Here is a 15,712-nt window from a genome sequence, read left to right as displayed (position 1 = left end):
AAGGCTCAGGACCTTCGAAATTCAAAATAGACTCTATCGCAATGTCATGTCATTCTATACAACATTTGGACACTCGAGATTTTCGCCAATACTTTGGCAATTAGACTGATAAAAATTACCCAGTTGCAGTTCAGTAGAGAAAATATTATTGATGGAATCAACAATGAAAATATAATTGATGGAAACGAAATGTAATAATGAGGGAGATATTCAGCACATTATATACTAGCACGGATGGTAATGAATAAAACACGATGTCACATCGGACATCCGTGCCGGAATACAGAGAATAATTAAAATACAACCTTAAAGATACATTACTATACTTATTAATGAATTGGTAAGCGGTAAGTTTTTACGCTTTGATTTATTGTATCATTAAGTGGTGTAATCGATTAAAAGGAGGAAGAAGAGCTAATAATTGGGAACAGAGTTACACAAAAACCCTCTGCTTTACATGAGTCGCGCAACAAACGCGTCAAAATGACAATATTTTTGGTTCAAATACAAGTACCAGTAAACGCATGACTAATCCCAAACCATAATACACGACAATGACAAAACCATTACAAAACTAATACATTTCATGAGTCAGTAGAATAGAATAGCGACAAAATACAAATTATAATATTAAATTGACCAATCACGCGACACTCGGTTACAAGGAAAACCAAAGTCAGATTTCACAGTACTTTGAACCGTATATGAAGGTTAAAGGTAAATGTCGTATATGATCATTAGGTGAAGATTATGTGCTTATTCAATAAGGTTCACTAAGTAACAGACATTTCGTTGTACTCTGTCCACATTGCAATAGAACCGGGGTACCTTAGAGAGCGAGCAGCGGGTTACTATGTATAAACTAGACAAAAAATGTACGTTTAATTAAATAAAAAATCAATTAAAAAATCGCCTTTAACTCCTGTAAAGGCAGTTATGAAGAGCAATCCGATATTTAATTAGTTTTATTTACACACTGATCGCTTTATACCGATTTTAAAAAAGAAATGAAAAGGTTCGAAGCAATAATATTGTACAATAAAAAATAGAGCTTTTGCGAGAAGCGCAGACTGAGAATAAAAACTATTTATTTGTTGATAAATAACCTTTCATTCCCATACAACGGTTTTGATTCTCGGGACCAACGAACCAGTTAAAATAATAACATTTTCGATACAAAATAAAAACAAAAAAGACTGCTTGCATTTTCGCTATTTATATATAATAAAGGTTTCTTATCAAGGTGAACGGCCGATTTATCATCCATCATGTTGTTACCTTGTATATTGTAATCTACGAGTAGTTGTGAGAGGTGTATACTACATTATGTTTTCTCGGTCAAATCACTTAAGAACATGACTTGCTAGACTTTTACCTTGGACCTATATGATAGAACCTGGTTTATTTTTTGCATGTTTTTTGAGCTATAATGTAAAATGTACACAACTTATCAACCCGCTTCCCGCTTGCAGTAGAACCTCCGAAGCGCCATTCAGTCGCCGCCAACGAGATAAGAAGAACAAACAGTACATCAGAGCCAATGCTTTTACCAGCCGGCATACTTGCATATGTAATGGGAAAACTCGACGTTGCACAACGCTTGCGTACACATCATTTACAAATAATTTTAACAAAGCCTCTAATTTTGTATTAATTAGTTGCGTAAGTAGAGTTACCAAATCGTAACTGTACATAGGCTTATCGCTTCAAATAAAAGTAGAAATATACAGCCTCACACGTGATTAACACAAAAGTCTCGACTAAATTACTACCTTGAATTACCTTAATTGAACATCAAAATGAAAATCTATTTGCGTCGATTAATTAAGTAAAACATTAGTTCCCTGAACTAGCGAAGTGTAAATAAAGCAGGAGCCGTTTATATCACGCAGCCACGCCTTAAATGTTGATGGCGAAACTTTGTTTGAAAGAGTCCCTCGTCATACAAAGTGACAAACTATTTTTATCCCGACAGAACAGGTAGTTCCCCTGGGTTACACGACGAATTATTATTTTCCTTTGTTGTCCAATCAGTCCCAAGAGTAAGATTATTTCATAGGCATCCACACACTTTGGAACACATTTAACAAAACCGCTCATTATTGGTATAACAAGGATAAAAATCTGCATATTAAACTCGTTAATGCGATGATTGACGTCATAAAGATTTACGGTTCATTTTTCGTCGAACATAAAAACCTTATTACGTATTAAAAAGACGAAAATGTACGTCTACAAAAATCCCTTTCACCTTTCGTTAGAAAATAATTCGATTAGTTATAACAAACCGGTGCCACGCCTAACGCGAGCGCCTCTCGTGTCATAGGTTGCGAGGTGGCTGGGTCGTTGACACGATTATTTTTCAGAGGACATTTTTATCAGTGAATGATAAGTAGTGACACCATTGTTATTCCGATAACGCTTACAGTATGATTTGCTGCAAAACACGTAAATTGCGAGTCCAGACGCCGCACTCGCCCACGCCGGTCTTTTAGCGGGAATTGAAATTCTCACAATAGAAAAATTCAGTGTAGCTATTCGTGGGCGTCACACAGACATTGTAGCGTCACTGAATAGGGATCCCACCCTCGTACACGTGCGGTCTATAGCACGTAATTATAAAACCATTTGTAGACTCAACATTCAACTATAGATGGCCGATTAAAGTTGAGTGCCTCGCAAAACTGATACGAATATTGTATTTCATATTCAGGCGTTCTAGACATGTTTTATTCGCAAAGCTCATGAATACGAGTGAAATATTAATATCGGTTCATTATTGTATAAATTCTTAGATTATGAGGTTGAATATGAATAGCTATAACTTGGTTAGGCTTCTTAGGAATTGTTGAACCCGTATTCTGCTAGAAGTCGACATAAATAAGTTATTCTGGGAAATCTGAAACTTTTACGTCGACGTAAGTTTTATGGTGGGAACGTATAACAATCTAGTAATATAAACTATACAGTGATGTACTATTTAACTCTTACTCAGTTAAGAGCACGTATAAAAGAGTAATGAATTACAGTAAAAACCCACATCTTGGAAATAAACAGTGTCAAGAATTCTATTATCAAAACAAGACAGCACATTGATAAAATCAAGGGGTGGATAAGTTTAAAATTCCCACGGACGGTAAAAGAAACATACGCTTACTATTACACTATTTAGATAAAAGATAACTAGCCTGCAGATGTAGGTCCATATATAAAAATAAGTTTCTAGGAAGCAGTTAGCCCCGAAACATTTTGATTTCGCTATAAAACTCAAAAACGAAAGAACACTACGTCTGGGAGCGTAAAACGCGAAAATTCAAAATATTCCGTACACAGAATTCTCCTTTAGCCTTTTACTTTTTTGACGATTTGTGAAAATACGTTAACTTTCATTGCATTGCCAAAAATTCATGTGTTTCTACAGTATTAACAGGTTTTTTACCGCTTTTCTTTAAGTACGATACTAAATAAATACTATCCTTTTTTTATTCAATAAGTAACTACATAAAATAATATTAGCAGCCATTTACCCTGTACAGTTTTTCCAAACAAAGTTAAAGCAGTTTAGAAAAAGTAATTTATAAATAGTAAATTGCTACGAAGCTGCCTGCAGCTGAATAGTTAAACACGTTGAGTTCAGGTTTCCACAATTTATCAACACTATTCAAAGAAAAATGGAAAACAAATTGTACTGAAGCTTTTTATTATCATTACTCACTCTTTGAAATACGACTTTAACAATTAGCTTAGTGTCACCCCGTCTAACGAACACTATTGTTTTCATTCATGTGGCTATTCTTTACAGTAAATAAATATTTTATCAGCTTGCTCCAGAATAATCCGTTTTATTATCCTTTAACTTTTAAGTGTAATGCACCTCGGCGTCCGTTACAGGAGGTGGGCGGTTACTATCGCTACACCAACTTTATTAAGAGAATTTTATATCTGACGATACTAATAAAACTATCAAATTCAAGACAATTTCATCCAAACTGGTACAATAATCGTTACAAACGTAAAACATTCTAAATGTAAAGTAAATGAGCATAGCTACATTTGTCAACAGCATAGTTAAGTGTTCCCTAGCAAATAATTAACGGCTGGTAGTAGCGTTGCGTAATAACCTGACAACTAAGTACCCGAGACAGCCGTAAACGAGGTAGCAAGCACCGAATATACGAATGTAGCCGGTGAGGCGGGGAGCTCGCGAATACAGGATGCATTAATTGTACTCATTTCGCAATCTGTTTAGCGATTTTATTGGATAAGTTGGTCACGTGTGCCTAGCAGCCGACACAAGATACCTTATTATACAGATAACGAGACTTAATGCCACATTGGGATCGGATAAAACAGCAAGAAATAAGATACATGCATTTAAATGTGGGCATAAACGCGAAATGCTCAATAAAGTAAATCTGCCATTAGTTATTTATAAAGCTCATTATAACTGAAGCTAAGTTCTGCGTAATTCGGGCAAAACTCGTCTTCAACTAACTGTGAGAAGAATGAGTTCATATTGCGGAGGATCTGTGTTAAGTCTTACTTATACACTTGCTCATATTGTTGTCAAGACCTCAAACATGTTGTGGAAAGCTTTCAGCCTTATCTAACATATCAACTAACAAAAGGCGTGAAGCCTCGAATCATTTAGGCTCAGAAACAGTTACATAATCATCTAATTGCGTACATACATTCGTGAAACAATCTCACAGTAAGAGAATTATTACGTGAAACATTCATTCAGAGCTGTGAACACAAACATCGGATTCGGAATTCATCGCATTGTTGTTTCAAAAAATTGTGTGCAGATCACATAAGTAGATAAAATATGAATGGTGGCTCCTACGAAGATTTGTGTGCGAGTGTACTCACTAAACAATAGTATGGTCCTTAGGTACCCACTGCTCTAAAAAGTTGTTGCCACTGATTCCGTTTCCCTTTTTCGTCATGAATATTGTAGTAGTCTTCAAAAATGTATTAAACGAAATGTTGCCCAGCTTCTTTGAACGTACAATTTAATTTGCCAAGGTAGGCAACCTTGTTGGTCTAAATATTTTGTACAGGAAAAACGAATTTGGGGAAATGGAAACAGTTGAAAAAACATGATGACAGATCACAGATGTCAATTTGTTTCAAGTTTACGAGTGCGAAAAGTTGTAAATTATAAATTCAGCATGTAAAATGAACAGACCACAAATGTTGGAAGCACTCGGCGAGGCTATACGAATATTGTGGCTGTAATTTGACACTGACAAATAAAATAATTCACCTCAACATTTTGTTTCACGGGTAGGGTATATCACGTGTGTTTGAACATTGTCGCAGTTCGTAGAAGTCTCAGAAATAGAATCATATTAAAGTCAATATATATGCACTAGCAATAACTGCGGGATGGTGTCTGTTCCTTCTTCAACATGCTAACGAGTAATATTGGCAGCTCTGTTCTACAGATGGTGTTCGCCAAGATTTACATAAATTAACTCCTACAGCGTAAGTAATACTGAGACAACTGTAATTATAATTAAATCGCTCTACATGAGCTTGGCTTATTTTTTATTAGTGATTACCATAACTACCCTGACAGGTGAAGAAAGACTATTATTTTTTAAGCGCGTTTTTACACTAGCGGATTTCGGCGCGCATTATATAAGCTTGGTTCCTCTACGCGGGAGTTATTGGTACAGCAAAAAATTATCGTACAGTTTTTTAAGTGGTTGTTTTAATAGATATTTAGTGCAGAAAATATCGAGCGGAAAATCCGCTAGTGCTTGAACTGGATTATAATTTACTTCACTTTTTTTCATGTACTTGATAACCACTTCTTAGTCACGATTATGTAGAAATTAACATATTATTATCTTAATTGTGTTTATCACAGCTCTTTGCAATGAAGTCGGTAATCGCTCAAATTAACATTGACTTTTACTTTACATACACCTGTTTTGATCAGCAGTTTCGAAGAACATAAAGCATGCATTTAAATTGTTCAATTAATCTATTTCCTTCCATTCGTCATGCGATACAGACTCGTGTCTCGCCACAATTGGTGTAGTGTTGCCAGCATTTACTTGCAGCTTATTCATATAGAACTAAGAAGGTTAATTCGAGCCACTTCCAATTCAGCTTATTGGATTATCGCGAGCTTACCGTCGCGTGTATCGAGTGCACTACGCGAATAAACCGGGTGAATGCAGTCGGTTTTCAAACTAAATACTCAACTCTTGAACATTAAACAACGGTTTGCTAGAATAAGCTCCATTTAACCTAGGATAATAATCAATTTAATTGAAAAAAAGTATACAAATAAACCGCCGAGTGGAAGATATATGCTAGTGGCTATCGTTCCAGGCGATTAAAAAGATAACATTGAATGAACGAGCATCATAAACTTGTGCACTGATAATATCGAATATCAAGAAGAAAGAGCCGATCATAATGCGTAACAGTTATCCCGTTATGGATGCCTGCAACACGATCACTAGTCCAAACATCAATATGGAACACTAACTCTAATCTCGTACCATTTTCTCGATGTAAAGGAAAATAAACTTAAAGCAAACATAGCACCACAAACACAACATTAACATTGCGTATGCTAATTACTTTGTAATTGATATCACAAGTCAGGTTAGTGAACCTAGCAGTTGCTAGTCTTAATATATCGGAGCTAGGCGCGCCCGTAACATGTGGTGGAGCAAAACTTCGCACTAACGATAATGAAGCTACAACTAAACTAAATAAATAAGAAGAATGTAACACAACATTGAAATAAACAGCCGTCAAACATCTTGCCAATCAACCACAACCTTTCCCAACACAAATAATATAATGAACTTCTAAATTGCTTCATCGACTGCAAACGAAACTCCTGAGCCAAACATTATACACGTAAAAGAAACCTTAGTCAAACAGTACTTAGCGGCAAGTAAATAAATACATGCAACACAAACGAAGCAAGTACGTATGTTAATCAATTTGTAGGGAGTACAGCTCACGAGCTGTTTGTAGAACTTGCCACTGTTGACAGTGAACACCGAACGTCGTATGATAACGTACGACTAATATTCAGGCTAATATGTGACGCAAACGTTTAGATTACGTGACGGGGGACACAACAAAAATACACAAATATGGATAAAACCTGGTGATATCGACATAATGAACAATTGTCATACAAAGAAGTCGAATGCTGAATATGAGCTGAACTTATATTCAAGCAGGTATTATAAAGAGGAATCTCTAAGAGGTGTCGTCGAAATTTAAAGAGCAACACAGACTCAATCCAAATAATAATAACTTGGGTATACGCGCGACTTCTAAAAATACTTGGTCGACACAGAGAATTTTTATATAAAGCTTTATAATCTTATGTTTAAAAATAAACATGGCTGTCGTTTCAAGTTCAAAAGATGTGAATTATCGTAGGTGGCTTCATTAGGAGACCTGGATTTGTACGCGATACAGAACAGGGACACGATAGAAAATTATTCAGGCGAAAACAAAAAAGAGAAAAGAAAAATAAATCTAGACACACGGCAGTGTGTCCGCCAAGTTCGAGCAAAAAAGCGACACACCGGCCGTGAGTTATATTACACGAACCATTTCGGGCCAAATTCGACCCCCCTGTAACTCAAAATCTATTTTATTTACGCATATCAAATTTCTAGTATCTGTTGAGACCCCCTCACTTATCTAAAATACAAAATTTCATTAATATACCTATTGTAGGTCTTGAGATATTGCCGTCAGAAAATCGCTATTTTTACTATACACTCACTGACTGACTGACTGACTCACTCATCAAAAACCTGGACCACTTCCAATGGTCGTATTGACTTGAAATTTGGCATGGAGGTAGGTCTTTATGTCAAGGTAAAGGGAAAAATCTGAAAATGGCCAAGTGTGAGTCGGTTTCAAAATAATGAAGGTGTTTTATACCCGGTGTAAATGTATACCCCTAAGGAACTAAAACAAACTAAATTTATCTATATTTATATAATATATCTTCGAATGGTCGTACCGATCTGAAATTCGTTACAAAGGATTGTATTTAGTCAAAGTAAAGTAAAAATCTGAAAACGGCCAAGTGTGAATCACTTTCGAAAATAACGAATGTGTAACTTTGATCCACGAACATAATATATGATAACATGTCATGTCAGTCAGTTGGTAAATCTAGTCCATTTAGTTAATCTAGTTCATTTCTTTGTAAGAAACATAGTGCATATAAAAAAATCTGAAAGATAGTAGAAATGAGACATTTCTTTAACTAACTTCATCATAAGAAAAAAATAAAATAAACAACTTTACAAAAATAAATGAAATCCCACCCAAAACAAAAATGTGAAAGACTGCCAAGTTCGATAATATGGGAATGCTTCGCCTATAAAAGAAGTGAGATCTGAATAAGTACCAAGTTCCATACACATACCTCAGTTAAAAATAGTTACTTTTTAATGATGTCACTTGGCAAGTTTTCACACTCCTTGTTATAAACCTACTAAACGCAATGAATCAAGTATTTAATTTTCTATTAAAACTTGCCAAGTAACATCATTAAAAAGTAACTATTTTTAACTGAGGTATGTGTATGGAACTTGGTACTTATTCAGATCTCACTTCTTTTATAGGCGAAGCATTCCCATATTATCGAACTTGGCAGTCTTTCACATTTTTGTTTTGGGTGGGATAAACAGTACATCCATCTATCTCACACGTCGTTAATTACATCGTTAACATTCCAGACACAGTTTCTTCGTGCATCAAAATTCAAATTAATATACGTCCTCATTGAACTAAAGGTCAAATTGTTAAAGTATGTACCTCAGATTATGCTACAAGTAAAAACTTAGTTAACTTCGCTAAAGCATCACTGGGCAAAGGCTAGCCTATTTGAATTTCGCTTAATTGATTCCGTAGTACTTATCGCACGATACAGGTAGGTATATCATGCTGTATCTTTAGTTACTGTTAATGTGTTAGAGACATGCATACTACTTCTCTTGTAACTTCAACATTTAGATTGTATGGACATTTCTTATGAAGTAGTTTGAGTATTCATATACTTATTTTACGAATACTATAACTGGGCGGGGTTGTTTGCTTAAAATCGCTGCTAATCTCAAGGAACTACTGGATCTAATCACTGAAAACTTTTAGTGATAAATAGTCCATTTATAGAGGCAAGAATTTGAAAGGGCTTGATTGAAAGAATGTAATAAGTTTATGCTTGCCATTTAGTTAAAACTTGCCAAACTAAACGACCAAATAACAAAGCGACTTAACCAAATAACTTGCGTGAAATATAACTGGCACATAAGCACAGTTAGGGCTTCCTAACAAGTCATAAATAACGACAACACGACGAGTTCGCAGGAAATTAAAAAAATGTACAAAATTGTCGACCGTTGGCGACCCCACACTGTGTATTCGTTTGTGTGTTAAACTTTACACATTAGATATTCCAACACGATTACCTATTAGGTACAGCGCCTTTAACGAAATTAGTTTTAGGAACTTTATAACAATAAGCAATTAGCTTAGTAGTTAAGTATATTGTTTGCAAGATGTCTTACCCAACGCCTCCGTTCAGGGCGGTGACCAGGCCAGGCCTCTCATAGCACATATGCATACCAGCAATGTCTGCTGCACACTTATCAATACTGATTGTATTTTATTCCACTGCTTTACACAACACAACACAATATTATCAATTAATCCACTCCACGTACGAACATTTTTGATTGAAAGTTATATCCATCAATTCACACTGATAGTTTGGCTACTGCGAAACAAAATTATTAGTTGCGCCAAATGTATCAGCACGGGTCCATTGCGATTTTATCGATTGTTGTCATGTAACACTTGATTGCTGTAACCGATTGATATTCACAACAATTAACAACTGCTGAGAAGTAATTAGATAGCACTTACAATTTCTAACAAATTATAAGAGTCAATTTACAGGTCAAATAGCTAACGGAATGGAGAAGAAGCAAACACCGACTAACCGTAAAGGCTGATTTACATTGAGTCAGTAACTGACGTCAGTGTAGGCGCCGAAAACTGACGCGTGCTATTTACACGAAGTCAGTGTAGTGTCAGTGTCTCGTCAGTAGTACTGTACTGACTTCAAATCAATTTACACGATGGTAGTGCCGGGTCAGCACTGACTTGTCAGTGGACTGACGTCAGTTACTGACTCAATGTAAATCAGCCATCGTCGATTATTCATTTTAATTACCCTGACGCCATTTAACTTACTTTTATTAAGGAAAATGGTGTATTGCAGGAAAACTTTTGAAATAATATTTTCAATACGTCACATGAGTCGACGAAGCTCATACACATGATAGGTAATATGGCAACCACCGCTTACTATATGTAACCTTGTCAAATCTTATCTGACCTTGCAGAAATTGCTAATTACAAACCTAATTAGATACATGAGACCGTCGTTATATTTCGCGCCTGTAATGGAATTGGAGAATAATAGGCAAATGTTACTTATTGCGACGGCTAATGAAAAATAGCTTTTTCCTTTTAAGGTTGTCGAAGTTTCTTTTCATTTATAAAGAGTAAGAGCTTCAGTCTGTCAGAAAGCGATATTAAGCGGTAATGAATCACATTCTGTGGGACGTCCGGATAATCTTAATTTAAAGAAACGGTGATTACAGGAATTGCGTCCCGGTCAGATGATTAATTGGGAGGCAGCGTGGTGGATACTTTTTGCCTTATTTAACGAACATCGGGTAAATAGGATGTGGCGGGTATTTTTTCGGCGAGGGTCATGAGGAGCCATTACGCGGGTGTTTTCTCCTGTGATTGATCTGCGTCCCGCCGCGCTAAGGGCACGCTGGACCTACCACCCCTACTTGGGGAAATGGTGTGTTTATGGATAGCGGTATCCACACCAATACACCCGTATCTATACGGACGTACAAGTCTATAGCTCATCCGTGAGAATACAGTTTATGCTAATGATGCTTAGTGTCATTTGGATGACCGTGACGATTTAAATTGTAACTATAAAATTATGCGAGTATCACAAAATTTACATTTACTTAATAGATAGTCATTCAAACGACCCCTAGTCGGACAGGCGTGGGAAATCATAGTTTGTCAAAGCTATTCTTTTTAACGAACGAGAAGTTCTAGGCCGATTTGAATAACAATAGAACAGATGGTCAAATCCTGAAGAGAACAGGTAATGCCGACATGCGGGTGCATAACTATTACACACGGCTTGGAATGTCCGCGGAGGCCATGACCGCAAATATTTAAACGTTTTAAAAGTAGTTTATTTTCTATACGAGCCAAATACTGAGTGTCCTATATTTGAGAAACATTAACCCAGTTTGATGTCGAGGTCATAGAGTGGTCACTCTGTCACTATGATTCGCGGAGAGCGAAACAATCTCCGAACAGACAATGACGTGCCAACTATTTGTTCATCAAAAACTACCAATTGAGATTTCGTTCAAACTTGGTAGCAACAAATACTTTGTACGTTAGTTGTGACCGTGATGGGGTGAACTAGAGGCGTAGAATAAATAATGTTGTAGAAGAGGCACATTCTGGTGGATAGTTATTCAGCTTGTACAAGACTATTGGAGATAACCCTTGAGACGTTAGGGACCCTCTTCGTCCCCGTGGGAAGGTCTCAGTTTATCTAAAGATAAGTGTCTCGCGCACTGACCACGGGCTCGTTTAGATTACACCCTCTCTTAATATTCAGTTTTGGTCGAAGAAAGGATCTTTAAATTGTAGATTGAGAAGTTTTGAATAATTTGTAAATATTCGCCAAACATTATGTGGGATTGATTATTTGGAATATTTCAAATCTTTATACTTGTACAGATGTTCAAGAGCTATATGGATGATTTGCTTCTTGTGCTATTGTATCCGTGCAAAATTAATATTGTAGTCCCAATACCCAATATATAAAGTGTAAAGTTCAAAGACTCTGTTTTTGATTCCTTAAGTTTCATAAATTGTTGATAATGAAAATGTCAAAACTTATTTCAAGGAATTTAATAAAAATGTATACAATAGGAGGAAAGAGCGTTGTTTATTGTGAAATAAAAAACATTGTTTTTAAAATGTATAATTCATAATAATTACGTTGTCTGGCATTGATTTTTGTTTTGTTCAGTTTAACATTAAATAAATAATGACGCAGTCTACAAATTGTTTATGAATATGGAGTAGGTAATGGCATAAAGCGACACTGCGGCTACGTGTGGAACTAAACTAGATAATAATGTGCCAACAACTGTACATTATTATACCTGAATTAACTAATGGGCAAATGCACTAATACCATTTGTTGCAATTAACTCATATTTAGATGAACTGCTTGTGGTAACTACTATCGATCAATTTCATAAACATCAATTCTGATGCCGATGATTTATTATCCAGGCATAATATAACATGGAAAATTTTACTATGCAGATTTTAGGAAGCTACCAAATAAGTAGGTAATAATAAATGGTAAGACATAAAATATTACAATGTAAAAGATTTTATGACTACATAAATTAAAAGTATACAGTATTAACCTCGTCATTGACTTCAAGAGCGTGACTGTAATAAAAACTCAAACACAATTTAATTTCAACATTTAAGTTGAAACGAGTAACATAAACAAAGCACTTTCCACTGTACAGACAAGTTGCTACTCGATAATTAGTTAGTTTTTTAAAGGTATCATAAATCATAAATTCCCAGTTCCAGCAATCAAGTGCGTCATGCATGAGTCAACATCATGGACATAACATCCGTCGGAGTCTTACAATAAGCTGATGCGGTTGCGTCGTCAAAGTCAATCCTACGATCCAACACTGCAATCCAAGTGATCACTGGTGGTACCCGCCACAGATTTCACTGTGACGCACAAACACACAGAGAGGCCGAGCGCGCTGACAACACGCACGCATTCCGTGTCCGAATGCAAAGCGCATCACGATCGCCGCTCACGTCCGTGCGAAAACCCGCCAAAAGCGAGTTCCCCGAGTACCTTTTATGAGGTATCTGAGGTATGGCATGCGCCGCACAACGCGTACACGACCAAACGGCAGGCGAGGACGCGCGCGACTGCCGTTCGACGCGGGGCGGGACCGACCGACGACGCTCTCGCAGGTTATCGTGAGTCGACTACACAGATAATGATGTCAAAAGTGGATCGGACTAATGCTCCCTATTATACTGTAAACGTACCGAATACCCAAGCCGATGCCCCGGTGACGAACAACACATCACTGATTCCATAAGATATCAATTTATCTATTAGACCTATCAAACTGATACTTAATAATCTTGCCCGCGTAAACTATTGTTACGTTAATGATTGATTCAATTAAGTTTACTTCCTTTCAATTAATATCATGAACATTTTCAACTTAAAATAGTAGTGCAATGATTGTTCAAATAAATAGTTTTGATTCTTTTATTATTAGCTTTTGTCCTCCTAGTCGAACGCTGCAGATTTTTGGTCCTTTGCCTCGTTTTTTCCGGGTATATAAAACATTGTATTTTACAAATAAAATAAACAATCATTGGAATCTTTTCTTTGCACAGCGAAAATGTTGCCACGCCTCTGAAAATCACCAACAAAGAAGTATTAGCGAAGAATATCACTCATCGAAGTGAGCGCGCGCCCGGCGCAAAACACCGGCCGTAATTTTTATTGTCCCACGCTGTCCGTCTCGTTAATCCAATCTGAATCTTGTCTCAACACACCAAGACAAAAAGTCGCTTAACACCGCGCTATGCCCGCAAAGTATTAGTCAAATCGAATAATGTTGATATTTTGACGATCCACCGAATGTGTACCGTATCGTGGTTGTGTTGGAGTCTTTAACAGAACGCTCACGGTAATGTGGATGACACATTTTGTATTACTGGATTTTATCGGTTTACACTCAGCCTTTAAGTCTAGTGTAGTATTGTTTGCGGTTATAAGGTCGGTTTCAAGCCTGGCAAATGGTCAGTGCCTTTCTTCCATTTAGCAGTACCTATGTCTCTATATTTTATTCGTATTAAGAGGCGTGTTTCTCGCAATGGAAGTTTTATTGTGTTTTTGCGCTGGATTTCGTTAAAGACCCGTGACATATAAGACTATAAGGTATGTTTGGTCCTACGCAAAACATAGAAGTGAACGAAACATGAATTTATTATAATGAACACCAGTGAAACGTACAACCAATCGCGTTTCAATCAGCATCAAAGCTTCTAATTAACGTGGCATTCGCTACGTTCAGTTTATTACTATACGGCAAGTTTGTACAAAAATAAACACTGACACCAATTAGCACATACTGGTAGGTACGGTCTCCAGCGAAACTATTCCATCGCGACCAATTATTAGTTACATTCAAATAGCAGGGAGCAAGCTATGTGGTAACTGAAAATAGTAGTATATTGACCATTAAGTGAATTGCACACGGATAACTAATTCGTTGTGACCCAAATTTGGCGTGACAAGCGGAGCGCGCCTGCGACGTCCGTGGCGGAACTAGGCGGATCATCCCGGGGGAGGGGAGAGGAAACTTTAGGGCCGCACAGGGAACCACATTCGTGGATTGCATGCCACTTTCCACCCTGGTCTTACTTAGGTTACACTATCATTTTGCCTCACTAAAAAAATAAATAATCTGCAAGCTTAACCAGATTGTTTAGAAACGGTAAATTAAAATTAAGATTTTCTTAACGCTCTTTGTAAAGAAACTTTGCTTTACAAAGCAACCGGCTTTACGGCTAGATTAAGCGTAGTGATCTTGTGGTAGGTAACACAATATTAAAAGAACTAACACTTAACGCTTCTTAATATGTGTCACCTGCGAGCATCGTTTAGTGTTTTATTATCAACGTACGGTCGACCCATTTCTTGTTTCGCCTTGATATTTATAGCTAGAGAATTCTGAAGATTTGTGATAGTAATAAGAATAAACGCTAATATCTTTTATAGATAAGGTAGCTAAAAAATGCTTTTACACAATCTACCAAATATTTGTTCAGAAATAATGATGTTATCAGAATTTAATTACATTCCAAGATTTTGGTCAAAAGGACCAATAAAGGACCAAAACGTAAGTGATACTGTTAGAAATCAGGACCATTATTCGAAACTAAATGAGAGTAAAACCGCAACTCCCGAACCCCTCCAACGCTCACAGTTAGTACACAAAGAGCTTTTGATAAGTCAAATTCGAGATTGTTCCAACTCCGGTATGAAAACAAGAGGTGGATTTTGTTGGATTATATAAAGCAAAAACTAATACCCCTAACTTTCGATAACATTGTTCTTTGTTCTATCTGAACAATCTACTGTTTATTTAACTCTACACACACTGCGTCACGGGATCTTGTTAGACGGACGTATTGCTTCCAAGTACCATTTAAAGTATAGAATAAATATTTCAATATCAAAAATAGTATATTATTTCTTTTAATCCCATACCTCCTATAGGTTATGGGCCCAGTGCGAAAAAGGACATTTAGTAGTGAGAACATTCAGTAGTGCGTAGTGACAGTAAAGTGCATAGTTGTAAATAAAAATAAAGTTGTGACAATGGAAAAAGTGAAAAGAAACATTAAGCCTTTTAATGGAGAAAAGTACAGTGTATGGAAATTTAGAATTCGTACACTGCTTTCAGAGTTAAACTTGCTCAGTGTTATTGACGAAGAAATTCCTGGAACGCGATCCGCT

At 36.5% G+C, this 15,712-nt stretch overlaps 1 protein-coding gene across 5 annotated transcripts in view; it reads right to left on the bottom strand.

Annotated features, from left to right (window-relative positions):
- LOC110373270 (AF4/FMR2 family member 1) overlaps positions 1–15,712 on the bottom strand; it is a 152,185-nt gene that overhangs the window by 75,198 nt on the left and 61,275 nt on the right. For 2 of the 5 annotated variants that reach the window (XM_021330493.3, XM_021330494.3), the window contains exons 1-2: positions 12,798–13,114; positions 9,576–9,784 (exon numbers count right to left, since the gene is read on the bottom strand). The exons of 2 other annotated variants lie outside the window; for them this stretch is intronic. In XM_021330493.3, coding sequence (XP_021186168.3) covers positions 9,576–9,631 — 56 coding nt within the window. In that variant the 5' untranslated portion in view covers positions 9,632–9,784; positions 12,798–13,114. Of the gene's footprint in view, positions 1–9,575; positions 9,872–12,797; positions 13,115–15,712 lie in introns of those variants that run through there. One more of the 5 variants, XM_049841429.2, reaches the window with a different exon arrangement.

This window comes from Helicoverpa armigera, chromosome 19 (assembly GCF_030705265.1).
Source record: "Helicoverpa armigera isolate CAAS_96S chromosome 19, ASM3070526v1, whole genome shotgun sequence".
In the NCBI taxonomy this organism is placed as follows: domain Eukaryota; kingdom Metazoa; phylum Arthropoda; class Insecta; order Lepidoptera; family Noctuidae; genus Helicoverpa; species Helicoverpa armigera.
This window is presented reverse-complemented; position numbering and strand designations above follow the sequence as displayed.